The sequence below is a fragment of the Cavia porcellus genome, unplaced genomic scaffold (assembly GCF_034190915.1).
Source record: "Cavia porcellus strain 051 isolate PalLab524CR breed Dunkin Hartley unplaced genomic scaffold, mCavPor4.1 scaffold_23, whole genome shotgun sequence".
NCBI lineage: Eukaryota > Metazoa > Chordata > Mammalia > Rodentia > Caviidae > Cavia > Cavia porcellus.
Genome location: NW_026947506.1, coordinates 41,366,955 through 41,394,908, shown reverse-complemented (window position 1 = coordinate 41,394,908; position 27,954 = coordinate 41,366,955). Strand labels below are relative to the sequence as shown.

Sequence of the window (27,954 nt, the reverse complement as noted above, 5' to 3'; positions counted from 1 at the left end):
TGAACCCTCCCCATCATTCACTGCCTCCCACCTCTCTCGCTCTCAGTTCCGCTAAAGCCGCCTGCCCTGGACAAACTCCCTGAGCCCACCTCTTTATCTCTGTTGACTTCCTTACAACAGAACTCAGCCAGGACAGGGCAGGCACTAGGTCCCAGTGGGCTAGACTGGGCCTGTGTGGGGATCTCTGGCTGTCCTTGAATGGAAGGAGTCACTCTCACGGTGGCAAAGCCAGCGAAGTCAAAAAGGACGACAGGAGAGCCGGGTGCAGTCCCTAAAACAGGCTCTTTAATAACATTTATGTCTTCACTGAAGAGCTTCGCTTTTCCCCCAGCGGGGGCTGGGCTGGTGGGCGGGGCCGCGCCGGTGGGCGGGGCCTGCGTGCCTCTCCCCTCCCCGCGGCCGGCGGCGCCCCGCTAGTAGAAGGAGTACTGGTTCTCCACGGCGCGGGTGCGCCCTGGCGCCGCCTCCGCGCTTTCTTCTACCGAGCCGGCCGCGGCCTCCAGCAGGCGCTCGGCGCTGTTGCTGCGGCTGCGCGCGCTGAGTGGGCCCTCGGGGACGCGCGGGGGCGCGGGTACGGACGCGGCCGAAGACGACGAGGCGGAGGAGGACGAGGCGCCTGCGGCGTCCGAGGGCGAGGCGGGAGGAGGGCAGGCGGCCGCGGCCAGGCTGGAGAAGTAGGGCTGGGTGGCGGGCTCGGCCCAGCAGGCGGACGCCGCGGGCGCGGCGCTGGGCGAAGGTCCCGGGTCTGCAACGTGAGGCCGCGCGGCGTCAGTATCGCAGCACAGGACCGCGCCAGACGCCAGGCCCCAGTGGGGGGTACCGTCTGGGTGAGCCCACCTCCTGAGATGGCACACAGCGCCCCACCAGCCTAGTAGGCTGAACCCTTTATGCACCCTGCCAGTTCTTCCGGGGCTGACCCATAGCTGTGCTGGGCTCCAGGGAACCCTCCTGTGTCACCGTGGGCCCCTTTGCCCTGCCAAGGATCACTGGGACGTAGGTGTCCAGTTGGCACCTTCTCCATTCCCTACCCCTCTCCGGAGATCACAGTCCCTGTCCCTAGGGGAAAGGGGCACCCTCGGTTCTGGTCAGGGATCTTGGTGCTTAGCATCTTCTCCCCCATCCATGCTGCGTGGCTGCCTGTCCAGGGCTATCGCTGGGGCCAAGTGGAGACATCTTACCAGATGGGGGGCCCTGGGCCCGCACATAGCTTCGGAGGGTGATGTCGGCGGAGCCCCCTGACTCCAGGGGTATGGGATGTGTGTGGAAGTGTCGAAGCATGTCCAGCACAGACTGGAACCACAGGTGTTGCACGTGGCACTGGCCGTGGCCATTCAGGGAGAGGCGCAGGTGCTGTGGACACAGGCAGGCCAGTCAGTAGTGGGTTCCTGGCTTGGCCATCTGCCAGGCAAGTGCCTTTCATGAGCCCTACCTGGGAGTGGGGGCCACACGTGGGGGTGGGTGGGGGTGGGGAATGCAGGTGCAAGATCCAGGCTGGGACAGAGGGCAAAGGTATTGCCCCCACCCTAGCAGCAGCAGCTGTGTGCCTGTGCCCTTGTCTGTCACTCCCTCCCCCCAGGAAGACCCAGGAGGGTCTCCCTCCCCCATACTAGAGATGTAGGAGAGTGACTTGCCCCATATTCAAAGAGCATTGTGCTGGGACAGGAACTCATTCTGTGTGATCCTGACAGCCTAGCAGGCCAGGGCTGCTACTGTCCCTACAGTGAGAAAGCCAGGGGGGTGGACTGCCTGCCTGGCTCCTCAGCTGTGCTGCAGTGGGAACAGCTGGACGACGTGGGGCCAGTTTCTCTGTGGGTCCCCAGAGCCCACATGAAGTGGGCAACTCGCTGAGAAGCCACGGGCCTGTGGTCTCCAGTGGGGGCCATGTGTCTCTCATTGCCATTCTCTTTGTCTAGCATGTATCCCACAGGAGGAAGAGTGGCTGTAGGGTATGCAAGGCAGGAAAGGAGGTGCAGATGGAGTTCCCAGGGTGTGTGTGTGGCCCAAAGTCCAGGAAGGGGAGCTGGCCTAGGAGCCTACACAGAGGGCAGAGAAGCCCTTGGGGTGCCCTTGTAGGAGCAAGTTCTGCCACTCGGTGGGGCCAGGAACAGTGTGAGCAAACCCTGGGAAAATTAATAGCAGGCCAGGGCTGGGACCCAGCTTGGAGGAACATCATAGGAGGTCCCACTGTGGCTATAGGTCTGGGCAGGGCCTTTGGGGGCAGAGGCCCAGGGCAGAGCTGGGCTGCCAGGGCAGGAGGAAGCAAGGCCAATGATTTGGATTTGGAAAACCTTCCAGACTTTTGTTACCTGAAGGTTGAAAAAGCTGCTGCTTCTGGAAGAAGTGATCTCCCTTCCCAAAAGGGTGTGGCAGCAGGGTACTGGGGCGATGCTATACTGCACCCCTAAGTTACCCCTAAATTAAGGGGCAGGGAGCTGAGAGCAGCAGCTGAGTGAGGGGGGAAGGCCACATCCAAGGCTGTCTCTTCCTGGCTCTGCTTACCCCTCCACACTCCTCGGCAAACTGGGAATCATTTCCGCCCCTGGCTTGGGTATTAGTCAGATCCAGGCCCTCTGGGGAGGCAGCACTGGCCAAGAAGCAAACCGCCATCCGCCCAGGATGGTGCTGAGCGCCTGGTTGTTGGAGGAGCTGCTAAGGATGGCTGCCTTCCAAGGAGGTGTCACCTCCTCCATGGTGGGCCAGCACTGCCATGGAGAGGCCTGGGAGCCACTGCAGGGCCAGCTCAGAGCTTGCAGACGGCCGCTGACTCCTCGCTGCCGGCCTAGAGCAGGAATCCTAGGGTGTCCCCTCCTGCAGGGGCCACTGGGAACTTGGGTCCCAGAAAGAGCCAGCACCTGGTCTGTTTCCTTATTGGAATCCTGGGGATGGCGCGTGGGTGCTGCCCACTCGGGCCACATGCTGTCACACCCAATAGTCCCCTGACTTTTCTGTCATCTTTTCCTTTGCCCCGTAGGTCATTATGGCCTGTGACTCCTTTGGCACCCAGCTGTGCTCATGGCCCTGCTTGGGTCACCCTCCCCACCTGTCTCCGTATCAGCAGTTCTTCCCCTGAACATCGCAGACCAGGGTCCCTGCTGGTTCTGTCCCCAAGATCCTGTGTGGCCCTCTTGTTTCACTACAGGACCTGCGTGTGTCTCTGGAGATGGGTGTATTCCTGTCCTTGTCCCTTGTCTAAGCACAAGGGGCTAGAGAGTGGCCAGGCGAGGGAACCAGAAGGGACTGTCCTGAGGTGTGGCCCTTAGGGCCTCAGCTGACCTCAGCCAGTAGCCACATGGCTCTGGGCGGGGACCCCTGGAAACCCCAAGTGCCACAGATCCTCAATTCATAAGGACCAAAAGGACCCACCAAGTTCGGTTCTCAGAAGGACCTGGCCTTGGGTGAGCCTGGCCACCAGCACGAGGCTCCCCTACGGCTGGCACAGGCCTGGCCTATGGGAAGTCCCACCACACCAAAGCTGCGGGACCAAGGCCACCTCAGCCTGCCCCCCAGGGCTGGCTGTTCCACTTTGTGCGCCTCCCCGTCCCCCACACTTGCCTTGGCTTTGCCCTGGAAGTTGAAGGTCAGCACGTACTCTCCCGGCCGAGTCTCACTCTGGCGGATCACGAAGAGGCCGTGGCTCCGGGGCCCTCCTGCCAGCACCAGCTGCGCTGCCTTGACCCGTGAGAGTGTCCCGTGGAACCAGGGGTAGTCAGAGAGTTCCAGCTTGGATTCTGCCTCAGGATCTGGCTCAGCACCCTCTTCTGGGGGGAAGGTAACAACATAAGGGAAATGTTGGGTAACATTTTGTTGGTTATTCAGTTTCATTTTAGGAGTAGGCATGGAGTTGACCCTCCGATGACCATGCATGGGCAGTAGACTGACCACAGGAGGGAAAGGGTGACGAGGGAATCACCCTGCAAGTCAGCAACCAACTGAGAACACATCAAGTCTCCCGGGTTTGCCTGTGGTTCCCACCTCTGCACCCTTTTCTATAAGTGTGTTTTATGGGAACCGGCCTGATGAGAGGGTTAGGCTAGACTGGCAACAAAATACTGACTCAAGCTGGGTACACTGGCACAGGCCTATATCACTGTACCCTGGGAGGCTGAGGCAGGAAGCTGGAAAGCTCCACCCCAGTTTAATGATGTTGCAAGATCCTACCTCAAAAATAGAAAAGTAAAAATAAAACAATATAATATATACGAATGGCCGAGGATGTAGCTCAACGGGAAGGTCCTGGGTTTTGAGTATTTTTTTTTGTACCATGAATGGAACTCAGGACCTTGTGCTTGCCCGGCAGGTTCCCGGGCCCCTGAGCTATAAGCCCGGCACTGTTCCTGGTTTTAATCTCCAGTACTGCCAAAAAACAACAGTGTAGCACACTTTGATGTGTGTGTGGGAAGTCACCCCATCTGGGGCCCAGCAAGGGTTCTGGAGGGCACTTGGGGGTCTCTGGCTGGGGTACAGGGACCCAGGAGAGGAGGGGCATGGAAAGCCAGCTGCCCACTGGTACCTGCATTATTGCTGTCACCACCACTGGTGCTTGGGGACTCCAGGGTCTGAAGGAAGGTCTCTAAAGGGACGTGTGGCAGGGACTCTCCAGGCGTGTCTCGTGTACGGCTGTGTGGGGCTGTCACCACGGTCCCCACAGTTGCTGATGTCTCTGGGGGCCGGGGGAGGTCTGCTGTCAGGGAAGTGGCATGTGAGAAACATGTCCCTCTATCTATGTATTCCAGTGTCCACCTTCTCCAACCCTGTCCCCTCCCAGCTCTGTCCCCACCTACCGTCTGTCAGGAGCTCACAGCTACAGGAGGCCACGCGGCTGGCCAGACAGCTTCCCTGGGCACAGGACAGCTCAGCATCTTCCTCGCTGTCACTATGAGGTGGAGAAAGGACAGCCATGTCCTCTCATGGGACTGGCCTTGGCCCTGGGCTGCTTCCAGAGGCTGGACATTGGCTGGCTGACCCACTGATCAGTAAACCTGGGGTGCCTCAGCCTCACCCTCAGGTAGCTCTGTGACCACTTAAGTAACCAGAGAGGCTACCACCAGGTAGGGAAGGTGTCCCCTACGGCTGCATGACAGCTACTTGTTAACCTGAGAGACCTTCAGATAGGGGCGGGCATGGTGGTAGGTGGGGCCTTTGTCTCCCAATCTGTGCCTCGAGTGATAGCTCTCACATTCTCTAGAGCCAAGTTCACCCTTGTGGGCCAGGACAAGTTTGCAGAGCGGGTGGTGGGCTGGGTGGCAGAGGAGGGGTAAGGAGCACTTTGGGGAGTGGGGCCAGGGAGGTACTCAGGACTTTAATTGTGCCTCCTCAAATGAAGCTGTTAATTACAAGGTGCAGCCCCTCCCTGAGGCCAGCTCACCCCATTAGCTTGAGAGCTGCTGCCAAGAGCTGGGCTGCAGGCCCACCGGCCGCCTTCTGCCTTGTGCTCTCTGCACACAGCTCAGGGAGCTGCCCTCCGCTTACTGGCCACTGGCTCCCACTGCCCTGGGCCCTCCAGCTTCCCAGACTCCCATTCCACCCCCCCTTATCAGCTACCTCGAGGCCTCTGCATCCTCTCGGGCCCCAGGCTCTGGTACACCCCACACCTTTGCTGGGCTCTTCTTTACTCCTGCCTTCTGGCCACTTCAGTGTGGTCTTTTTTGTTTGTTTGTTTGTTTGATTTTTTTCCTTTACATACTGGGGATTGAATCCAAGACCTCTGCACTGAGCTACATTCCCAGATCTTTTTTAAAATTTATTTTGAGTCAGGGTCTTGCCAAGTCACTAAGTTGCCCAGGCTGGGCTTAAACTTGTGGTTCTCCTGCCTCAGGCACCCAGAGTGCTAGGAGTATAGGGCTGTACCTGGGTAAGGCCCACTTGATTAGGTGGGCATGGTTACAGCAGGCTTTCCCTGGGTGGGGGCTGAGTTAGGGGCCCAGCCCCATCCCAGTCTCCTCCCTGTCATCTGAGGCTTCCTGGAGTGAAGACAGGAAGGGGTTCCCACGGCCTGGCCCTGTAGAACAGGCCTCTCAGAGTCAGCTGAGGGTGAGAGGGGGGCTGGGGCTCGGCAGTCCTGGTGGACACCAGCCAGACGGGACCAGTCCATGATTGCCCCGAGGGCAGGACAGAGGACCTCCCAGCTGCATCCCCACCCTGGGCCACATGGCACTCACCCAGGGTCCACGCAGCCCTGGATGTCAGCCACCCACGAGTGCTTCTGCAGCGAGTCGATGGTCTCCAGGATGTACTCCGCTCCGTTCTCTACCTGGTGGGGGTTTGGGTGTCCAGACCTTGGTCATGCTCCAGGCCCCAGAGCCCAGGATGAGAGTCCCAGTGGCTCCTATGGCCCCTCCCTCCCTCTCTGTTAAAGCTCAAGGATGGAGACTAGGGTCACCATCAGGCATTACCCAGCACCCAGCCTGAGTCCCAGGGGAGTGGCCTGTACCCCACACTGCAGAAGCCAGCCCCACAGACCCCGGGTCCTCATGCACTGGAGCTAAAGCTTGGAGAGGCCACGCTGGCGGGGGGATATGAGGTCCAGCATCCCCTGCCAGAACCCTGGCACCTAGAGATGGAGTCCAAGTCAAAATGGGAAGCCAACTGGCTCAGCACACAGAGCACCTGAACTCTAACATGACGCCAAGTCTCTCCAGCCAGCCTTGGGAGCTGGTGATCTGCTGACCCTGTTTTATAGATCAGAAGATTGAGGTTCAGGGAGGCCAAATAACCTGCTGAAAGTCACGCAGTAGCTAGTGACAGGGCTGGAACCTGAACCCAAGTCTGCAGGGTGCTTGGGCTATATGCCGTCAGCTTTCCATCCCGTGCCTCCGTCCAAATGTAGCGCTAGGCTGCGAGGGTCCTCAAGACCCCTCCGGATCCCCTCTCCGAAGAGATGGGTACATTGAGATCTGCAGTGGGGCTGGCAAACTCATCCCTGTGTCTCAAGCCTCTCAAGCATAACCAGCAACACTGGGGTCATCCTGGGGATGGAGTGACATGTGGGCAGCACCTGTGGCCTCAGCCACCTGCCTGGGGTACTCAGGGCCCAGCGCTGGCAAACCTCTGCCCAATGAGTCAGTGAGTTCATGCCAAAATGAAAAGGGACGGGTGAGACTGTAGCCTGGAGAGGAGGGTGGGGAGTTTGTGCCGTTTCCATTGGGGACGCTGCCCTCAGACACTGGCTGATTCTTCCAGGAGACACAAGGACCTTGGCCCTGGTGGCCAGGAGCTGCGTCCTCACTGACCCTTGCAGGCCACCTTACTCAGGGCCTGGGAAAGGACAGGCTGTGCTTGGGTGGGACAGGCAGGCTCCCACACCCTAGCACGCTGCTGCAGGGCCAGCCCTGCCACAGGGCCATTTGCATAACCGCTCCTGGCTGCCAGCTCTGGCCCCTGTGGTGGGTGCACGCTGGCTCCTGTGGGGAAGGGAAGGGAGGAAGTGAAACTCTAATGGGCTTCGTGGGACAGGAGGAAATGGGAACAGGGCCCTAGATAGCCATGGACGCCCAGGGTACATGGTTCCGCACCCAGACCCAGATTCAGATGCTAGCCATGTGCCAGTCATCTGCTGGGGGATCCTGGGAGTCTCTGCACCTGCAGGTGCTTGTGTCCCACTTCCCCTGGGTGACCTCTAGCTGAGCTACCTATGAGGGATGTGGCCAACCCTGGCAGACACAGGACCTCAGGGCCAGCATGTGGTTCACCTTGAGCACAAATGTGTTGTCCTTCTCCGGCATCTCCAGGGGCATGGTTGTGCGAACCTCGATGATGGCCGACAGGGGGATGCTGACCTTGGGTCTGGAGGCCTGCGGGCCAGAGGAAGAGAGAGCAAGAGGGTCACCCTGTGGCCTGCGGGGGTCACAGCAGTCCCCAGGACAGGTTCCAGGACCTCCCTAGCAGAGCATGGGAAGTTGAAGAGACCGGCCGGGGAGCATCTCCCATGGTCACACAGCATCAGGGACCAAGCTGGAATGGACCCACAAGTCCCGATTACTGAGCCTGTGGGGTGAGCTCAGCCAGGCTGCCCTCTGCCCAGTGCGGCCCCCAGCCCTGCAGGTTGCTTTTTCTTTCTTTTCGTTTTCCTTGTAGTATGGACCCTTTGCATGGAGCTACAGCCCTGGCTCTTTTCTATTTTTTATTTTGAAACAGGGTCTTGCTAAGTTTCCCAGGCTGGGCTCCAACTTTCCATCCTCCTCCCTCAATTTTCCAGAGGGCTGGGGTGACAGAGTACACCCCAACACCCTCCTTGGCTTTCCCATTTTTGATCTGGACCCATAGTAAGAAACATATGTAGCTGAGATTGAGCCCAGTGTGTACCCACATAGGTAAAAATATCTGAAACGAATGTTTCACCGGGCAATATTTACCCTCACCGTGTGTGATGGAGTGTGATACTTTCTATTCTGTTCTAGATCATTAAAAAAGAAACAAATGCTGGCTTCCTGCTTCAGACTAGACTTTCCGGACACAGCGCAGCTCCTGACTCAGAATGGGACTTCAGGTTTAGCAAGGCCTTGGCCCAGGTGTGGGTAAAAGGAACTAGTGACCCCAGAGAGACTTCAAGGCTGAAGCAGGGTGAGCTGGCCAGGTGCCACTCGGTGCCCACCCTGTGTGCCTGCCCCAGAGCTCCCAGCCATGGCCTGAGGTCCCCTGGGACTGGGATTCCTGGCAGCACTTGGGCTCTGGGACAGGGACTTTCTTAGAGGAAAGGGAAGAGACATACATTTGGTGGGCAGGCGCATGGGAGTTCCTGGCAGCCGGGGCCACTGTCCAGCAGGCACGGGGCTAGGCTTGGGGCAGTGACCTAGGAGCCTGGCTGAGCTGGTGGGAGACTGTCACAGCAGCCTGAGGGGCTGAGGCCCATGGGTGCAGCAGAGCTCCACACTGCAGGCCTGGCCTGGGCTCTTCTGCTGGGCTCTTGTGGGCTGGAGGTGCTGTGGTCCCTCGGGCTGGCGTCTGAGGCTACACACCCTGGTCTCCTCTGTCCCTGCCACCACTCTGAATCTACTTCCAATTACTAAACACGAAACCCAAGCTCCCCCTCCTTGGGACCCCAGGAGCTCCACCTACTCAGGTTTGCAACTTGTCCTGCAAATGTGGATTTCCTGGTGGCTCCCCAAGTGACAGGGGCCAGCTCTGTTACTCCTTGGGGCTTGGGGGGGGGTTACTTGTTAGGAGCAGGAGATTAGAAGGCAGGAAGGCGAGAACTCACTGAGACTGATACACAAAGGGCTGTGGAGAGGAGGCATAAAACCCTGGGTGTGCCCCTACACTCCTGACTGCCCCAAGGGGATGGGGCCTGTGGGGGGATGAACAGGTGGCGGGGTGACTGGCAAGCTGCTCTGGGGGCCCCATCCCCCTGGAGGCCAGGCCTTTGGGACATCTGGGAACTCTTCCTGACTCCTTACTACGAGTGATGGCTGGGACAATCAAGGGCCCATGTTGGGGAGGTCTGGTCCCCAGTTTGGCAGCATTCAGAGGTGGTGGGACCCTTAGGAGGTGGGGCTTCGTGGAGAGCAGGTGGTCACTGGGGCGCTGGCCTGGTAAAAGGTTAATGTGGTCCGCAGAGAACTGGGTTAGTAGTTTTGGGGGTGGGTTTTTATAAGTGAGGTTACTCCTCTGCACCTTTGCACATGTCTGTCCTTTCCCTTCCTTTTCTGCTGTGCTGTGACAGGTCCAGAAGACCCTGTCAGACACAGAAGACTTGGAGCTCTCTGACCTTGGCCTTTCAGCCTCTTAAACTATGAACTAAACAAATCAAGATATAAAATCCAGCCTCAGGTATTTGGTTATAGTGACAGAAAACACACCAATCAATAAATACATCACTGCATGACCCACCCTTTCATGAGGACCATTCTGAATACCAAGATGTACTCCAATATCTGCATGAAAATACAGAGGGCTTGAAGCCAGGGTGGGTTAGGAACCCACCTGCCTTCCTCAGAGGGTGGGGGAGGGTACCGTCGGCCCGGGAACCCTGCCTTCTGCCAGCAGTGAAGTTGGTGGGCTCCGGAGGGACCAATTGAGAGGGCACCAGCTGCTGTGTCCCTTCTCCCAGGGCAGCAAATGCAGCTATTTAGAGACTGGCAGCTGGGACTGTCACTCAGGGCTGGAGGTGGCCTCTGTCCCTGCCCTCTGGGTGACCCTGGGGAAGCCCCGCCTCTCCCCAGGCCTTGGTCTCTGTCTATCCAGAAGCAGATTTGAGGGTCTACAGTTTCTCTTAGGGAACCAAGCATGGTGTCTGGAGAGGCAGAGAGCCCTTAGGAAGTCTTGGGGTACAGGGCTCCGGGAGAAAGCTGTTCAGAGCACTTCCCCCAGGAAGCCACTGTTCTAGGGCCCATGGAAATCACAGGCACCAGCTTTGGAAAGCCCACACCCCTACATCTCTAGGATGGGAAGGGAGGGGGCCAGTAAGATCCCAAAAGACAGGTCAAGTCTAGGAAGGCATGGCGGTGGGAGGGGCTAGGTTGTCCCTGGAGGCCTGCACAGCTGTGGCATCTCAGTCCCTCCCTCCTCCCCTGCACCAGAGGCTGGTGCATTTCATCAGCCAGCTGTGCAGCGTGAGTGGCCTGCGTACCCTTGTCCAAGTACCTGATGACCTGGGTTCCACGTGCCTACTTTGCTCAGGTACTGAGGGGACAGCTTGCATGTGCAGGTCACCCGGCTGACGCAGGACATGCTCTTGGAAAGTGACCACTAGTGGGACACTTATTCCCACTTCCCAACAAGGCAGCTTTGCTTCCTGGAGAAAGTGGAAAGCTGCCCAGGGCTCTGTGGGCTCGTGCCCAGGAGGCTGAGCAGGCAAAGGGCCACGGGAGCAGCTGCGCGGGGGCAGCGTCTCATGGAGTCAGGCACAGACCTCGGAGGGACCCCTCTCTCAGTGGGCTTGGTCACTACCACCCCTCAGCCCACAGACCTCAGCCCTAAGAGGTGCCTGCCCTGGCGCAAGGGAAGCGGGGTGGGACAGCCGGTGGTGGGTTCTCATGACCAAGTACAGCACCCAGGCCACCTCTGTGTAGAGGGCCCCTCCCCCTGCTACCCACCCTCCTGCACTGAGTTACATTTCGGGCCCTTTTTTGAAACAGGTTCTCATAAGTTGACAAGGCACCCAGACCTGACTGGAGCTCGTGATCCTCCTGCCTCAGCCTCCCAGAATGCTGAGATTACAGACCTGTGACACCACACCTGGCTCCCCTCTCCGACTTCAGGTAAAAGAACCCAGCCTGAAGGGATGACTTGCTAGCCGCAGGCCCAGTGGCCTGCCACACACCCTTCTGTCCCCCAGATAGGGGCCACACTCACCTTGGGTGGCACAAAGAACTCCAGGCGGAATCGCTCGCCGGCGACGGCTCTCCGCAGGAGCAGGCGACACTTCTGCCACTGCGCCGCGCCCCCGGGCCCCGTGGCCGCGTCGTCGGCCACCATGAAGCGCAGCGCGCCCTCGCGCTGGATGTCCACCAGCTCCACCTTGGCTGCCAGGGTCCGCGACAGCCGCAGGCGCCGGGTCCACTTGTCTCGCGGCTCCGCCGGAGGCTCCGCGGCCCGCGGGGCGGCGCTGGCGTCGGGCTCGGGGGAGGCGCGCCGGTGCCACATGTCGCGCACGCCGTCCACCACGCACAGGCTCATGTTGCGCAGCGAGAAGCCCTTGCGGGCGCGGGCCTTGGCGGCCGAGCCGGACACGTCCTCCGAGCTGCGCGAGTGGCCGCAGGCGGCCGCCCTGAGGGCTGGGGACGCCGCCGCCGCCGCCCCTGGCTCCATGGCTTCGTGCTCCGCTGGCCCCCGCGACGCCGATGATGCCGGCGCGGCCACCAGCACGCGACGCACCTCCTCGCCGAAGGCGTCCAGGAAGTTGGCGGCGAAGTGGCGCGAGAAGGAGGCCCCGGCGTCCGGGGTGTCGTAGGCCGGGTTGTCCCGCAGGAAGCGACAGAACTTGTGCGCGAAGTCCACGGCGGCCACCTGAGCGTGCAGCTCGCAGAACTGCCGCCAGTCGGGGACCGGGGCGGCGGGGGCGGCGCTAGGGCCGGCGGCGGCACCATTCATGGCTCCCGTCCCATCGCAGCCCCCTGCGGCTGTGGGAGAGCAGCGGGTGACTTTGGGACCTCAGCCTGGGGCTGGCGCGGCATGGTGGGGCAGCTTGGGTGGGGGGAGATAAAGAACAGAGGCGCTGTCTGCAGGGAGCCCCCCCCCCCTAGTTCCAGGGAGCCCCAGGGCCATTCCTGTAGCTGGACAGGAGGCTGCAATGGCAGAGGTCTTCAAATGGGGTCCCTGGTAGTCTCCAGTGGCATGACTCCCTCTCTGACCTCTTGTGAGGACCCTCAAAACCCAGTAGAAGCCGGGCATAGTGGCTCAGGCCTGTAATCTTTGCATTCTGGGAGGCTGAGGCAGGAGGACTGCAAGTTCAAACTCAGTCTAGGCAATCTAGCATGACCCTGTCTAAAACGGGTGGGTGTGGGGAGAGGTCTGAAGATGTAGCTGCTTAGTGCAAAAGTCCTCCTTGGGTTTGATCTCCAGTAAGAGGTGGGGGGACAGGGAGAAGTCCTGTGCAGTCTGGTAGGCCCAGCCCTCTCCCACCCCATCTTTTGCCGGCATGGTTTCACAGCTGTTTCACCCGGACCCCTCATCTTGACCTCAGCCCTCCAAAGTCTGCTTTCCACGAAGGAGCCCAGTTGCCACTTCTCAGTTACAGGCAGATCAGCACTCTCCCCTCAGAATCGTGCAGCTGTTCCCATTACTCTCAGAGTAGGAGTCAGAGTCTTGCTGGTGCCCTGGATGACCCAGTGTTACCAGTAACCATTTACCTCTTGAGCTGCTCTCTCCTGCCATCATTCCTAGCTGCACTCACTTTCTTGCTAATTTGGAGCCTGGCAAGCTGGACTCCCACCCCAGGGCCTTTGCACATGCTTGGAATGTTCTTTCCCTTACCTCTTTGGGGTTTTGCTCAGATGCATAGCCTTTCCCCACTGATCTGTTGAGGCTAGTTAATTCTCCCACTCCCCCTGCATCGGGGACTCTTGGTATCCCCACACCTGCTCACTTTTCTCCACCATGCTCGTTGTCATCTGACTTACATCTACTGGCTTGGTGTGTCCTCCTCCACTCTCTTCCTTGAAAACCCAGTGGGAACTGTGCTAGTCCTGTGTCGAGTGTAGCTGTGTTCCCAGCGCTGGGCACGTGGCAGGTGCTCAGTAAACACTGACAGAATGGACAAATGAATGTGTTCAGCACACCAGGTGCATCACAGCTGTCACGGCCTCAATCCTCACACTGGGCCTGAGGACACACAGCTTTCTAATGACAAGCCTAGGATTCTCACCAAAGTCAAGTATGCCCCCCACCTTTTAGTGTTTTGGGGGACTGAACTCAGGGCATTTGCACTAAGCTACACCATCCTCAGTACTTGTTTGAGACAGCACCTTGCTAAGTTGTTACATTGCACAGCTGGGCTTAAACTGGTGATCCTCCTGCCTCAGCCTCCTCGTGTGCTAGGATTACAGGCATGTGCCACCGTGCCCAGCAGTTACCAATGTTTTGCACCAGTGCTGAAGACTCTGGGTCCCCAGGACTTACTTCCATCATAGCTGCTGTTGCCAGGCACCCCTTCCTTTGGCCCCGCGGATGAGAAAACTACATGGTGTGCGTCCTGCCTGGCACTTGGCAACTTTCTCCCTTGGGGAGAAAGCTTCAACCTTGGGGCACACCAGCCAGGGTGAAATGCAGCAGAGAATAAGTGGGGAGATGTGGCCCTGTGCTGGGCCCATTGGGGGGCCAGGCATGTCGGGAGACAGGACTGATCTGGAGGGCTGTGGCTGCACCCACCCTCCTGGGTCCCTTGCTCCCCAGGTGCCCCTCTCTCTCCTCCTGAGTGCTCCAGGATCTCAGCCCTGTAATTAAACGCCAGGTAAAAATAGCTGCCCCACTTCCCCGAGATCCTCCTCCAAGCACTGTGGGAATGCCCTCCTTGGGACTGTTGTGACCTTAGGACTGACGGGGCCACCTGAGGAGTAAGTGCCCCCAGCTTTCATGCAACCAGGTGTCTTCAAAGACCCCTGTCAGGGCAGCAGCAGGGGAGAGGAGTCCTCCAGGGAGTAGGGCCTGCTAAGAAGACAGAGGTCCCCAACCCACCGTAGGCTAAGCAAGGACTAGGGCAGGGCTTCTCAGGACACTGGGAGCTAGGGGGTGGTATCCAGAGTCCACTAAAGTGGAGAACTTGGGGAGCTATCTCCCTCCTCCGGCCCTGCAGTTCCCTCCCTCACCTGACAAAGTCCTACCCAGCCTTCCATGGTGAATCCATGAGTCGCTTCCTCCAGGAAGGCTTCCCAGACTCGCCCGGTCCCCTGCCAGGCTGGCACAAGCATCTGCACTGAGCCCCTCCAGTCCTCCGTGTATCCCTCCAGCAAGCTTCGAGCTGCAAAGTGCCCCAGGTGTTGGGCTTCCAGGGTTGTGTCCCCAGCTGGCACAGGCAGTCCTGGTGGGTGGAGGGAGGCTCTGGCAATTGTTCCTTTGCCCAGAGGTGCAAGTGGGAACACACCTACCACCACCACCACCGTGGCCTTCTGGGAAGGTGGAGAGCCCAGGTCCAGGCCTCGCCTCATCCACAGGGTGACATTTCCTGGGGAGTGCAAGGCCCGGCCACTCACCCAGCAGGGCGCTGTTTCTGCCTATGCCACTGGGACCATCAGGGGTGAAAGCGGTGGCCACCCCCTTGTGAAACAATTCTGGGGAAGGCAGGAAGTGAGCCCGTTCCCGGGGTCTTTCCCTGTCCCTTCTGCTCTTCCTGATGCTGATACTGCTGGGAAAAGCCCTCACAGAGGGAAGGGCGGGAGTCCCAGACCAGGCCTGGCAGGCTCTCCTGGTGGCGAAGGCATGAGGGAGGGCGGTTTTCCAGCTGGCCCAAGGTGGGCTTGGGACTGGGAGAGGACTGGCAGGTGGGGGCCCACTCAGACACTGACCTGGGCTGACAGAAGTGGGGCTGCACTGACCTGCCCTCACCATCTCGCTGCCCACAGGGAGTGGCCAGGAAGAAGCAGGGGTTGCACAGCCAGCGGTAAAAGTCACCAAGTCGAGCTAGTCATAGTGGGACATGCCTGGACCTCCCGAATTCTGAGAGGCTGAGGCAGGAGGAGGACAAGTTTGAACCCAGCCTGGGCAACTCTGTGATTTAGCTAGAACCTGCCTCAAAATTTAAAAGGAAAGGAAAGAGGAAGCAGTCACGGTGGTTGGATATTGAACAGGGGACCAGCGGCAGGCGAGGGTGGCATCTCACCTGCAGAGGCTTCCTTCTTGAGGACTAGCATGGGGGACAAAGGAAGCCTGTTCTGTGCAGAGTGCTGGGCCCCCAGGGACCACGGGGTGGGCCACCCCTGCCCCTGCCATCACTCCCGGGCTTTCCTCACCCAGGCCTGCCTTCTGATCCCACCGCAGGAGCCCAGATGGAGACCCTCGCCCACAGGGGAGGAGACAGCGGCGGCTTTCCTCCCTCCGGTGGTAAAAATAGCACTGACAATTGGAAAAGAAAACAAAGGGGCCGGGCTTCAGCCCCGCCGCCCGCGTGCAGATCCGGACCCCAAGGCCCGTTCATCCTTAAAATATTGATGAGGTGGCTTCGCAGCTGCCCCCACTAATGGGCCTGCACCAATCGATTCAGGGCGCAAGCGGGCGGGCAGGGTCTGGGGCGGCTCTGCCCCCTCTCCCTGCCGCGGTTTGGGTTTGGGGAGCCCCAGTTCCAGCAACAGTGGCCTCCCCTCTGGGCCATCTGTCTCCACCGGAGAGGAAAGCAAAGCCCCTCGGACTGTAGAGACAGCCTGCGCCCCGCAGTGTGAACTGGCCACCCAGGACCCTGCGCCAGGATGCCAGGGTGTGTGCCTCCTCCTTTCTCTGGCTCCCTTGCGGAGGAACACCCCACCTGACTAGCATGCAGTGTCCCCCAACTTAGGGTCCTCTACTCTAGGCTGCCCAGTGTCCCCTCCAGTGAACCAGTCACACGGGGAAACAGGCCTTTTCTGGGTGTCCCCAACAAGGAGAAGAGGCAAGGCCTCACACTGTTTTTCCTTCACCACCCTTGGGGGCACTAGCCCCAAAGGGCACCTCATGGCACCTAGCCAGCGGGTGACAATGGAGGCTTTTCTTCCTGGTGGTCCACTAGCTGCCCCAGGCCTCTGGCAGTTGCTTCTACCCCTGACACAGACACCCATATCTCCAGTCTGGATCGCCAGGGAAAGACACATAGGCACTGGTTCTCCAGGTGCCACACCCCTCACCTTTCCAGGCCCTTTGCGCCCCAGGCCCTGTACGCCCCAGGCCTGTGCTGGAGTATGGACATTTCCCAGCTCTTCCCACCCCAAGAATCTTGCTCACCTCATTTTCCCAGCAGAGGGCAAAGTGGGCATGAGCCTGTGTCTGCTGGCCACTGGGGGACGGCTCTGCCCTGAATGGGTGAGTGGCAGCCTAGAAATGACTTTCTAGCACAAGGCCTGCTGGGAGGGGTCAAGCCTGTGCCTCTCACCCCCTAACTTTTACTGACACCCTGATCTAGGCGAGCCCTGATGGCTCTGGAGCCTGAAGACCCTGGTTCCTGGGGGCCACACGGCTGAATCGTACAGTTACTTCCCACAAGGATCCCACTGCCCAGGCGTCTCCCTGGTCATTTGATGCATAGGGACAGAGGAGGAGCCCCAGCCCCAGCCCCAGCGATAGTAGCGCCCCTGTTAGAAGTCTGACATCTGGAGCTGGTTTCTGCTTGACTCTCAGCTCTGTTCCTTCCTAGCTGTGATCCCCAGGCCTCTTGGGTCCTCGGTTTCCCCATCAGTTAATATGGAAGGTCAGAGTAGCACCAACTCCCTGAGGCTGTTAGGATTAAGTAAGCAGTTTGTTTAAAAGCTGAAGCTGAAGCTGGACACCGCGGCACATGCCGATCAGCACTCTCAGAGGCTGAGGCAGGAGAATTACAAGTTTCAGCCCAGCCTGGGTAACTCAGTGAGACTCTGTCTCAAAATAAATAAATAAATTAAAAAATAGGGTTGGGGGCTGTGGATGTAGCTCAGTTCAAAGGCCCTGAGTATGATTCTCAGTAACATAAAAACAAACAAACAAACAATAAAAAACCAAACTCCCATTTTTGCTTCCTAAATATCTACTTTACATCCCCCCTCCCACTTTTCCTGCAGCAGCTGGGGGCAGACAGCTGCCTCTGTCCTCCCTGGGCTATTTCCTGCTGTCCCCACCCACAAATCCAGGCTCCCCAGTGTGAAAAGATCTGCTTTCCAGGACCCCTTCTGACTGGATCATGCCCCGACTCCTTTCACATCTTCCCTCCGGGAAAGGGGTTCTCTCATGGCACCCATGGAGAATAGGATTCTGGAAGGGAGGTGACCAGCTCCTCACTTGCTGGATCTCCAGGCTCCCATTGCATGCCAGGCGCCACTCAGGCAAGTCCAGGGTCACAGAATGGGCAACAGTGGAGCAGAGCTCGCACTGCTCTGAGCAGGGACCTGTTCCTGGGGAGGACCCCCCCCCCCCAATTTAGGGCACAGCAGGGAACCTCAGTCCTTGCTTTGGAGGATAAAAGGGAGCACCTGGAGATGCTGAGAGGCAAGGAAACCCACAAGTAGGGCCCTCAAGAAGTGTGGGGTCACAGCAGCAGGAGTGGGAAACCAGGACAAGCTAAGCCCAGGCCTGGGGTCTCAAAAGTAGGTGGCCTATGTTCCTTCAGCAGCACCCTGTGCTGGACAGTTCCCCAGTGGGTCCTGCTGGTGGAGAGCAGGCCTGGCTGGCACCAGCTGCAGTTGTCCTGCTGTGTCCTCTCTACCCTGCCCTCCTGAGGCTGAAGAGCAGAGGGGTCCCCTCTCTAGTGCTGGCTGGAGTCTCAAAGCCTCTCCTTTGCTAGGTGTCATGGACCTTCCTTGGGCCCTATCCTGACCCCTAGACCTATGCAATACGCTTCTTAGTCACTGTCAGTCGTCTGTCAGTCTGTCTTCTAGCCTTTTGATGACACATACCAGTGATGCCTGAGACCTCTGTGTTCCCTCAGTTCTGGTCGCCCAGGAGCTTAATGAGCTGCAGGTGCTAGTTAAGGTTCTATGCTTCTTTCCCTGAATTCCTCAGCACCCGGACTACTCCCCCCCCCGCCCCCCCGTGGCTGGCAGGTCCCTGCTTACAGAGGCCAGGAATGCCCCTTGGCCTGTCCGGCCTCCACCCTTTCCTCTCCACAATGCCACCTGGCTTGAGGCCTGTCTCCTCCACCAGACTGGATGCCTAGGTGGGTCCTGTCCTCAGAGGGTCAGACGTTTCTAAGAATGGAATACAAACCCTGTTCACCCAGAAGAGGCAAATGATGCCACACTCCGACACAGTGTGCCCTGCCCTGCTCTGTCCAAATAGAGTGGGCTGTGACCTTGTATCGAGATCACATCTGCTGTCTCCAGGGACTGAGCAGAGTCATAAAAACAGCCTCAAGCAGGTAAGGGGCAGAGAAATCTCCCCAGGCCCAAGAACACTTGAGTGTCCTGCGGCCCCACTGGGAGAGTAGAATCAGGCCACGAGGGGGCTCCCCTTGTTCTGGAGGCCCTCATTCCCTAACCCCCTCCAATCTCTGCAATGAGGGCTGCAGGTAATGGAAGAAATTGGGAGTAGGTCTGGGCTCTTGTCAGAGAAAAGGGGCTTTCTGAAGACCTGGTCTATGACTTTGGGCAGGTAATTTCATCTCCATTAAACCTACTCCTGCTCTGTAAAACAGGGATGACAGCAGGTCTGAACCCACAAGGTAATAATAGCACTGATGCCCTTAACCTGGCACAAGTCAGATCAAAACCAGAAGCAGAGCCCTGGGTGGCCTGAGCTCCACCTGGGTGGACATGCCACCTCCAGCACTCCAAGGGAAGCTGGCCCCCTAACTCTGTGCTCCAGAGTACTCCCTGGGAGACCTGGAGTACAGGTAGGGAAGAGGGGCTGGAAACTTCAGACAGACTTTTCACAGTAAGGTATAAAAAGCATGTGCCTTCATTATCAAGAACCAATCAACTGAGTGGCGAGTGGGGTTCCCAGAGGTTGGGGAGAGACATCCAAGGACGGGCGATGGGAAACTTCTCTCCAGACCCTCATCCTAACAGGATCGCTGTGGTACCCTTCCCAAACTTACTGCAGCTGCAAAGTTCTAAGTGGAATCCCAGCCAGTGGTTTCCTGGATGGGGCAGAGAGGCCAGGAGGGAAAAGATTTGTTCTAGAGTATAGAGCTTCAGATTGTCCCAACAGCCTCCTGGGGAAACCTGGCCCCTGGACCCCCTCCTAGATGTGGGGCTCAGCCTGGCCCTCTGCTGTGTTAGAAGGGGACGACTCCCACTGGTCACCCGGCAGGAGGCAGGAAACACCACCTCACTTTGCAGGGTGGATCATGCTGGCTGGAGGGAGGGTTCACTCCAGGTCGGCCAGCCCACCCTGCTGCTCTCCTTGGCACCACCTCCGTGCCAACGGAGATTCTGGCTTATTCATCTTCACCGATACTCCTGAGACTCCTCGGTCTGCACTGCGTGGCTGCGCAGAGGCCCCGGTCACTGCTGACTTGTTCCCCTAAGGATCCTACTTTTAGGGCTGCTGGGGGCCTGGGTGCGTCCTGCCCCAGCTCAGCCTCGTCCGCTGAGCCGGCGCGGATCTGGCCCGCGAAGCCTGCAGGTTTCTCAATGGCCGAGGCCGAAGGGCCTGAATGGAGGGCACGAACCCGCCCCTTCTTAAAGGCACCCGCCTCTCGAGGCACCCCAGGCGATGCACCCCACTAATGGGGGCTGCCCCGGCGCTTCAGAGAGGTCGATAATTTGGACCGTGGGAAAGGGGTTCTAGGCCCAATGGAGGGCGTGCCGGCTGGGAGACTGGGGCCTGTGACCCCCCCGCCCCGCCCTCCCTATGGCCTTAAGAGACCTGAGGGGCCCCTCCCCCCAGCCAGAGACCCCTCCTCTTCCTTCAAGGGGACAGCGGCGCTCGCCTCACCACCCAGCCGGGTCGTAGCAGGGGGCGGGGACGCAGCTGCTCCAGAGGCAACTTGGCCCCTCCCGCCACTCCCCGTCCGGCCCTGGATGGGGGTCGCCAGTCGATCCCAGCGGGGGCGCATCCCCTCCCTCGCGCGTCCTCCTCCTCCTCCCACCCGCGCACACAAAGGCGACACGCTCGGACAGGGGCGCGTGCGGCGGCGGCGCTCTCCTAGCAGCGGCGCGCACACGGGCGCAGCCCTGGGGACACTGGGGTCTGGGGTTGAAGGCCCGGAGCCGGGGACAGGGAGGCCGTACCTACGAGCGCGCAGCAGCGGCCGCGCGGGCCAGGGCGCCGGGGGAGTGCTGCTCGGACCGCGGCTGGGCTGGCGGAGCCGGGGGACTCATGGCTGGGGCAGCCTGGGCTCTTTCCTGGCGGGCGGCAGCTGGCGGCGGCGGCTCCTTCCTCCCGGGTCCGCAGCCTCCGAGGCTCGCGCGTTCGCTGCCGTCCTGGCGCGGCCCCCGCGCGGCTCTACGGGCTGCCGAGCCCCGCGCGCTCCGAACCCAGCTCCGCGCTGCGCGCGCCCCGCCCGCTCCTCTCGCGCCCCCCGCCCGCGCGGTGCGCGTCTCTGGGCCCCGCCCCTAGTGTGCCCCGCCCCCAGACCAGGCCCCACCCCCGCCCGGCCTTGCGACGCCTGGGCCCGCCCCCTTTTCCCCCCGCCCTCCGCCGAGCCGGATCTTCGCGCGCTAGGTCTGCTGTCCCAGGGGTCAGACATCTGTGGGTTCTGGGGATACAGCGGGTTGGAACTGGCTCAGAGTCGCCCCATCAAGAGCTGGGGTCTCCGTGTCGCGGAGCCGGCCCCAGCCTTGGTGCCAGGATCCCTCCCGGTTCAAGGGGTCTTCTGGAGCCCGGGGGGTGGGGCGGGGTGAGTGTCCTGCAGGGAAACGTGGATCAGGCCCCAGGTTGACAAGCCAGGCCGGGGCGGACGCTGTGGCGAGGCCCTACGCTGCGGGGACAATTGAAGCCTCGAAGAGGCCCAGATGTCGCAACGGAGGAAGTCTGTCTGGTTCTCATAAACCGGAGGGCGGGCACCACGCCCCCTCCCTCAACCCATCAAGCGCGGGAAATCGCCCCCGGACCACAGGGTGCAGGCTTCCTGAGCACACCCCAATTTCTGCGTGGCGGGGAGACTGGTGCCTCTGGGATATGTGTTGGAGGCCGTGTGTGCACAGGGGGGCCACACCCCTGGTTCCTCACCTCATCTGGCTTCAGAAATCGGCCCCTGTTTAGGCAGAGAGAAACCGGCTACGGGCTAAGGAATCATCCCGAAGGGTTTCACCTGCGTTTATGATCTGAATCTGGGGTGCTGGGGCCTCCACCAAACCTTGAACCGGTGCAGGGGAAAATGGGTAGGCAGAGGTGAGGGCCCTCCCTGGGTGCCTTCTCTCCTGTCCCTCCTTGCTCCTTGCCCAGGCCCTCAGTCCCCAGTGTCCTCTGGCAGTGTCCTCTGTTATATGCTGTTGGCTCCCTCATGGCGGGAGTGCCTCCATCTGCTGCCTTCCCCGACCTGACCTCTGACCTTTTCCAAAGCTTTTTAACCTCTCCCAGAGCCTTCTTATCTCCTTCAAGGGAGCAGGACCCGCAGGAACGAGATGGAAAGGGTAATTCCTGGAGGGGTCCTGTGGTCTGGTGACACTGGACCCCTCACCTGCTGCCACCACCATCCCTGGTACTGCCTTCCAAAGGGGCACTGAAGCCACCTAGTCCTTGACTGAGGCTCTGTACCAGCTGCCTCCTCAGAGGAGCTAGCCAGCAAACACTTAATGAAAGCTCAGGCGATGGTCCAGTCATTGATCCCAGCAGCACACAGCCTGGATGCCTGCCTGGGAAGCAGGACACCCATGAATGAGGCTGGGCAGGGAGGGGTGTACTGGGGGCTAACTGCCAGGAGGAAGAGGAAGAGCAAGAGAGACTCCTTTAACCTGCCTGGGGCAGCCTGGTGGACCCCACCCTCCTGGGAGAGGGGCAGTCTTCCCAGCAGTGGACTGACCTGCTTCCCAGATGTGCCCCAAGCTTGCTGGTTTGTGGCCAGAGAGGGTCCTGGGATGGGGAAACCAGGCAAGACAATGGCTCTGATTCCTGATTCTCCAGGAGGAGGAAGTGAGGAGGGGCTGTCTGCCTGGTGAGTCTGGCCCACAAGGAGGAACTGATGGGAGGTGTGGAAAGGGGGTGGTGAGGGACTATGATTGGCCAAGAGCCTTGGGGACAGGAACCTGGGTTAGGGAGGACAGGTCTGTCCTGGAGTCCCTGAAGGCAGGAGGCTCCTGAGGAAGTTCTGAGGGGGCAGACAGTGAAGGGTACTGGTGGTGGGACCCCAAAGAGGATGCCCCATTTCCAGAGAGTTCAGGATGAAACCCAAGACAGAGATGGTTCAGAGGGCTCTGGCTTGCTGGACCACAGGGCCAAGCAGATTTGCAGACAGCCTCGTGGGACACTGTGATGGGGGATGGTGCCAACTATAGCCTAAAAGAATGGACTGGGTTGGGCTGTGGTAGCCCAGAATCAGTGGCCTCATGCAGTCCCCAAGCAAGGCTGCCACCAGGGCCTTGGTGGATGTGTGCTTGGCACAGGGAAAAGGGCAGGACACAGACACAGCTTTGGAGGGTACAAAAAGGGAAGGCACTGACATGGATCTGCTGAAACATGTCATGTTCCCAGCCACAGCCAGTCGCATTATGTTTGAAGAAGGGAACAGGTTTCCCCTTCCGATGGGGTTGCCTGCCTGCTTAAGAGTCAGCTAGTGCAGGCTTGGCTTTTGGCCAAGCTCTGGATGCGCTCACAGAAATCTTGGAGATAGGAAGATGGGAGAGATGTATGCCAGGGCCATGCCCCAAATCACCGGGCCAACCCAGTTCCCTGGCCTCCAGACCCCCATGTTCCAGAGTTTAGGGGTCACAGAGCACGGGACACTAGTGTGGCTGTAACTGTGGTTTATTTATTCTGAATTTGCAAAGCTGAACGTGCAAGCACAAATCTAATTTAGGAAGACCTGGCCTGGCCTAAAGAGGTGGCCACACCAGGATGGCCCAGGCCTGCCTTGGACCTGTCCTTGGAACTGAAGGCTCCAGGACTGAAATGCTTCCTCATCTAGAAACCAGACCTTGCTAAAGAAGAAAGCAGAAATGATGTGACAAGAACAGGGAGGGGTGCTAGAAACTGTCCCATTCTGGGGGCTCCCCTGTGGTGGCAGTGAGCAGATTAGGTCTTGCCTAACCCATGCTCTCAGGGTGGGACTGATGACCAAGGCAGGTACAATGGACTCAATGCAAAGCCTGCTGGCCTGGAAGGAAGGGACACCTTGCTTTTGGGGTGTGGGGTATCCAATGCCCCAGTGCTGCCAGGATCAGTGGTGTCACAGCCAGGGCCCACTGCCACCAGGGCTAGAGGTCTGGCTGTGGGTAGAGTCCAGGCTAGGTCCCCAGCCTAAGACCAGGGCGATGGTTCAGCCTGGCTGGGCCCTGGGGCTGTCTGGACTTACGGGGCCTGATGTGGTGGTGACATTCTTCCAAGGGGCCCAGGACCTCTGGTGGCTGTTGGGCTGAGGATGAGGACAGTTTCCACGTGGGGGTGGGTTCTGGAAAAGTCTTTAGAAGCAGTTGCTCAAGCAGGGGTGGGGAACACAGCCATGACTGTCGTGGGGAGGCCTCCAGGGTCACTGCCACAAGTCACCAGCCCCTGCCCCGTTGTCATTCTCATGGAACTTGTGCAGATGATCAGCGAACCTGGGGACACAGAAACTGTTGCTGAGGCTAAGGGTAAAGAGGGGTCATGGGGCTGGGGTGGGGGAGGGAGGCTGGTGCTGGGGTACACTGGCATGAGGGTGGAACAGGGATCATATTGGGGAGCCTGAGGTTGCAGAGGGTGCGGGGGGGGGCTTGGCTTGGGGTTGTAGGGCTGGGGATCCTCACTTCTTGGCACAGGTGGCAGTGCAGTCCCTCTCCATGCTCTCGCTCCAGGCCAGCTTGTAGAGCACCTGGTAGAACAGGGACACTGTGAACTGGCTGCACATGGCCTGGTCTGCTGCCAACTCCCCCACGGTGGACCCAGAGGCATTGCCAGGCCCCTTCTTGGCCTCAGCTTGTGACCATGCCCCTGTGCACCTCGGGACAGCCAGGCCACTTCCCCAGAGTGACCAGGCTGTGTCCCAGCCAAGGGACACCTCCTTGTCCTCAGGGCAGGTTGAAGCCCTTGCAAGGGAGAGCCATGGCCCAGGGCTGAGGGTGTTGCTGGGTGGAGCGGGGCAGTGGGGTGATACCCCGGGTGGCCACTCACCAGGAACACCAGGCAGTGCAGGAAGAGCATGTAGAAGAAGCTGATGGTGCGAGCCACCTTGTTGGAGAGAACCAGACGGCCCTGGGAACAAACAAGTGTAGGGTGGGGGTGGGGCCCAAGGCCTAGGAGGCCTGACAGGCCTGGCACCGGGCTGTAAGATGGCTAAGAAAGGGCGCCTCTTGCAGCTCCATCCCAGAACCTGCAGAGAAAACTCCTCCAGAGCCGCTGGGAGGGGAGAGACCTTGTTCAGGTCACTCTTGGCAGGGAATGGGAAGCACCGAGTGGTCCCTGGGGCTTCTCCAGGAGTGGCTAAGGGGCAGATGCCCAGGTTCCAGAGAGGAAGCTCTGGTCTGTCCTGGGTAGGCTCAGGGGCAGGAACCCACCATGCTGAGTGTGGCCTTGTCCCACGGGCTCAGGCTCAGGTATTTCCTCTGCCGCTCCTGTGGGGAGGGGGACAATGAAGAAAGGACCCCAAAAAGCCCATGCAGACAGGGGCACTGCCCATGTACAGGCTGCTCTTCCTGCAGAGGCTGGGACCCCCCAGGAACTCCTCGAGTTCAGTGCCAGTGTGTGACACTTGAGAGCTCCCCGCCCCATCTACTCGGACAGAGTAGGGCAAAGTTCACTGCTGGCCATTTGACACTGGGTGCTAGACCCCTGTGCTAGTCTACTGTCCCCAAAGCACACCCTGGTGTCCCCTGCGGTGCCCTCAGTTTGACACGGACACCAGTGTTCTTGGGGAGGCCCAGGGCCCCCATGGCACTGTGTATCTTTACGGCGCTGTCTGCCCTGCCCATCTGCCGGCCTCACAGGTGAGCTGGAAGTGGGCAGGTCCACACAGTGTCTACACAGCCTGTGACCGTCCCCTCCCGGCCTGGAGGCTGGGCTCTCGAACCCGCTTGCTGAAGGATGAGAAGGGGTCCAGGCGCTCCTCATACTGGGACGAATACCGCAGCTCTGTGTCGTCACTGCTGCCGCCCTGTGCAGGGGAAGGAGGGGGAGGGACTCATTTGCTTGAGGTGAAATGGGAAGGGCCAGGGTCTAAGGGAAGGCAGGAGACAGAACCACAGCACAGACACAGTTTTCTCATCTGCAACGCGAAGGTGGGACGGGGCGGCGGTATGGCTGGTGACTAGTGTCACAGGGGCATGGCTCAGGGCCAGAGTTCTTTGCTCAGGGCCAGGCCCACCTCACCTCTGGGCACCTCCAAGGAACTAAGGCCCAGCTGGGCTGGAAGGTACAAGCCAGCTGAGATGGGGTCTGTTCTTTTTTGTTTTTGAGTTGAAATCTCACTGTGTTGTCCAGGCTGGCCTGAAACTTTTGGACACAAATGATTCTCCTGCCTCAGCCTCCTGTATAGACAGGATTGTGGGTGGGCAGGGGTTCGGGTGGAGGCAGGCACTGGGGAGAGACCTTCACCAAGTTAACAAGAGCAGCTGGGCAAGGCAGCACATGCCTGTGATCTCAGCACTCAGAGGAGACTGAGGCAGGTGGATTGCCAAGAGTTCAAGGCCCAGCCTGGACTATATAGTGAGCTCAAGACCATCCTAAGCTACAGCGTGAGACCTTATGTTTTTGTTTTTGTCTTTTTCCTTTTTATCGGTACCAGGGATCGAACTCACGACTGCCTGCTTGCAAGGCAGGCGCTTATGCCACTGAGCTAAACCCCCAGCCTCCTTATTTTTTTTTTAATTTTTTAAAATTTTTTTTTAAAAAATAGTAATAAATACCAAAACAGCGCTAGTTTGCGGAGTCCGGGCGCCCTCTGGTGGCCAACAGTGCTCCAGCGCCAATGGTGGGATACAAGGCTGGGATGCAGGGCTGGGATCCCAGGAGGCCCAGGGGCCACAAGGGTCTTAGCTCACTCTTTACCACCCACGAGGTCTCCCCTCAATCACGGAATGGTTTCCATGCACATACTGGTCCCTGGGAAGGCCAGGGACTTAGAAGCTAGGGACAGCATGGGAAACAGGGCACAGATTCTGGGGTGGACTACTGGATCACCTCTACTTCACAGGGCAGCTGTTCAGGCTGGTGGCCCCTGGGGTGGCCCCTGCCTCTTGCTGTGACTTGGCACCTCCTGGCTGACTTTGGTAAAAATATTTTTATAGGGTTCCACTCTGAGGAGCGGAAGCAGGGATGGGGCTCCAGGCCCAGCACTGGCAGCAGATCACTGCCTCTGACCCTGCAGTCTCTCCCTCGCCCCTGTGCTGGGTTGGTGCTCACCCGGCCAGGGTAGCTCTGCAGGAACTTGATCTTCTCAAAGAGCTTGATGTTGTCTGCTCGAAGGCTGTCCAGCTCGCCCTGCAGGGCCTGGATGGTGTGCTGGGCCAGGCGGCTCTCCTGTGGGCGGGAGGTGGGCACATGGGCACAAGGCTGGGTACTGCTGGCCTCTCCCTGGTCCCCTCTGCCTTTGCCTGCATGTGGACCTGCCAGAATTGGGAGAACTATCTCTTCCCCTGCCCCAGGCAGCTCTCCTACAGGGCTTCTTCAAAGTTTGTTTTGGATGTTATTAACCTGCTAACGATTATTATTATTTTGCAGAGCCTGGCACACAGTAGGCAAATACTTTCACAGAATTGCAGCTCCGGCTTCCCTAAAAATTATTATTGAGACATTATTCATATAACACAAAGGTCACATCCTGAAGTGTACAGTGCAGTCATCTTTAGTGTATTCACAGTGGTTTTTTTTGCTTCCCAGTCCTATGGATTGAACCCAAAGTCTTGTGCATGTACTCTACTATTGAGGCAAGTGCTTACTATTGAGCCATATTTGTAGTCATTTTTAATTCAATTAATTACTTTTTATGGTACTGGGAATTGAACCCAAGGCCTTCACACTGAGCTATAGATCTATCTCCCCCGCCCTTTAAATTTTGAAACAGGGTCTCTCTGAATTGTTGAGTTGCTCAGGCTGGGCTTGAATTTGCCATCCTCCTGCCTCAGCCTCCTAGATAGCTGGGATTACATGGGTGTGCCCATGCCCACTATTTAACTCCAACACATCACCCCAATAAGAAGCCCCAAACCTGTTAGCAGTCACTCCCCATTGCTCCCCCACCCTCTCCTGGCAACCACTTGTCTCTTTCCCGTCTCCAGGCTTTGCCTGTTCTGGGTATTTCATATGAATGGAATCAGACTCTGCATGGTTTTAGGGTTTGCAGTGTAAGGGAAGGTGAAATGGAATCATTCAGATGTTTGAAGGAACTTTCCCCTAATGCCACTCAGAACTGAAGCAGTACAAAAAGGTAGAAGGCAGTATGGCAGTTCCTTGAAGAATCAAACAAAGAATTACCATATGATCTGGCAACTCCACTTCTCGAATATATCGGCAGGAGCAGAAAGACAAGGTCTTGAAAGAATATTTGTACACCTGGCATTATTCACAATCGCTTAAACCTAGAAGCCACGCCAGGATCTGATACATGAATGGATAAACAAAATGTGGATGGCTGTGTGTGGTGGTGTAAACCCAGAATCCCAGCACTCTGGGCGGCAGAGGCAGGAAGACCATAAGTCAGAGCCCAGTTTGGGGAACTCAGCAATTTAGCGAGACCCTCCTTCAAAACAAAGGGCTGGGGATGTAGCTCAGTGGGAAGGCTTGGGTTCAGTCCCCAGTACTAAAAAAGATAGTGACGTTCACCTGCAGTGGACTGATATTTAGCCTCTAAGAGGAAGG

General features: G+C 58.8%; 2 protein-coding genes across 15 annotated transcripts in view; both read right to left on the bottom strand.

The window, feature by feature from the left end:
• Nucleotides 1-263: 263 nt before the first annotated feature.
• On the bottom strand, nt 264-22,108 carry Sh2b2 (SH2B adaptor protein 2). 10 transcript variants are annotated; one of them, XM_063234271.1, is made up of 9 exons: nt 21,992-22,108; nt 11,290-12,056; nt 7,689-7,790; nt 6,159-6,250; nt 4,782-4,873; nt 4,511-4,681; nt 3,553-3,758; nt 1,179-1,350; nt 264-745 (listed from the first exon to the last, which is right to left on the bottom strand). In XM_063234271.1, exons 2-9 carry the CDS (start codon nt 12,025-12,027, stop codon nt 414-416), a joined length of 1,905 nt encoding a protein of 634 aa, XP_063090341.1. In that variant the 5' UTR covers nt 12,028-12,056; nt 21,992-22,108; the 3' UTR covers nt 264-413. The 10 variants fall into 10 exon arrangements, with proteins under 10 accessions (XP_063090341.1, XP_063090340.1, XP_013008195.1 ...); XM_063234270.1 differs by lacking the exon at nt 21,992-22,108 and adding an exon at nt 20,259-20,538 and having other exon boundaries at nt 11,290-14,452; XM_013152741.3 differs by lacking the exon at nt 21,992-22,108 and adding an exon at nt 20,259-20,538.
• An 808-nt stretch (nt 22,109-22,916) lies between these two features.
• Cux1 (cut like homeobox 1) overlaps nt 22,917-27,954 on the bottom strand; it is a 360,722-nt gene continuing 355,684 nt past the window's right edge. For all 5 annotated transcript variants that reach the window (XM_063234268.1, XM_063234267.1, XM_063234266.1 and 2 more), the window contains 6 exons: nt 26,500-26,616; nt 25,169-25,252; nt 24,657-24,713; nt 24,274-24,354; nt 23,910-23,974; nt 22,917-23,723 (listed from right to left, as the gene is read on the bottom strand). In XM_063234268.1, coding sequence (XP_063090338.1) covers nt 23,654-23,723; nt 23,910-23,974; nt 24,274-24,354; nt 24,657-24,713; nt 25,169-25,252; nt 26,500-26,616 — 474 coding nt within the window. In that variant the 3' untranslated portion in view covers nt 22,917-23,653. The remainder of the gene's footprint in view (nt 23,724-23,909; nt 23,975-24,273; nt 24,355-24,656; nt 24,714-25,168; nt 25,253-26,499; nt 26,617-27,954) is intronic.

Excerpts from the sequence above, each read along its gene's own strand:
- Sh2b2 (XM_005003677.4), bottom strand. The coding sequence starts at position 14,979 with ATGGTGAGGGCAGGTCAGTGCAGCCCCACTTCTGTCAGCCCAGGTCAG. Across the intron at positions 7,791-11,289 it reads AGTTCTTTGTGCCACCCAAG|GCCTCCAGACCCAAGGTCAG; the intron begins GTGAGTGTGGCC and ends TCTGGCCCGCAG. Across the intron at positions 6,251-7,688 it reads ACAACACATTTGTGCTCAAG|GTAGAGAACGGAGCGGAGTA; the intron begins GTGAACCACATG and ends AACCCCCACCAG.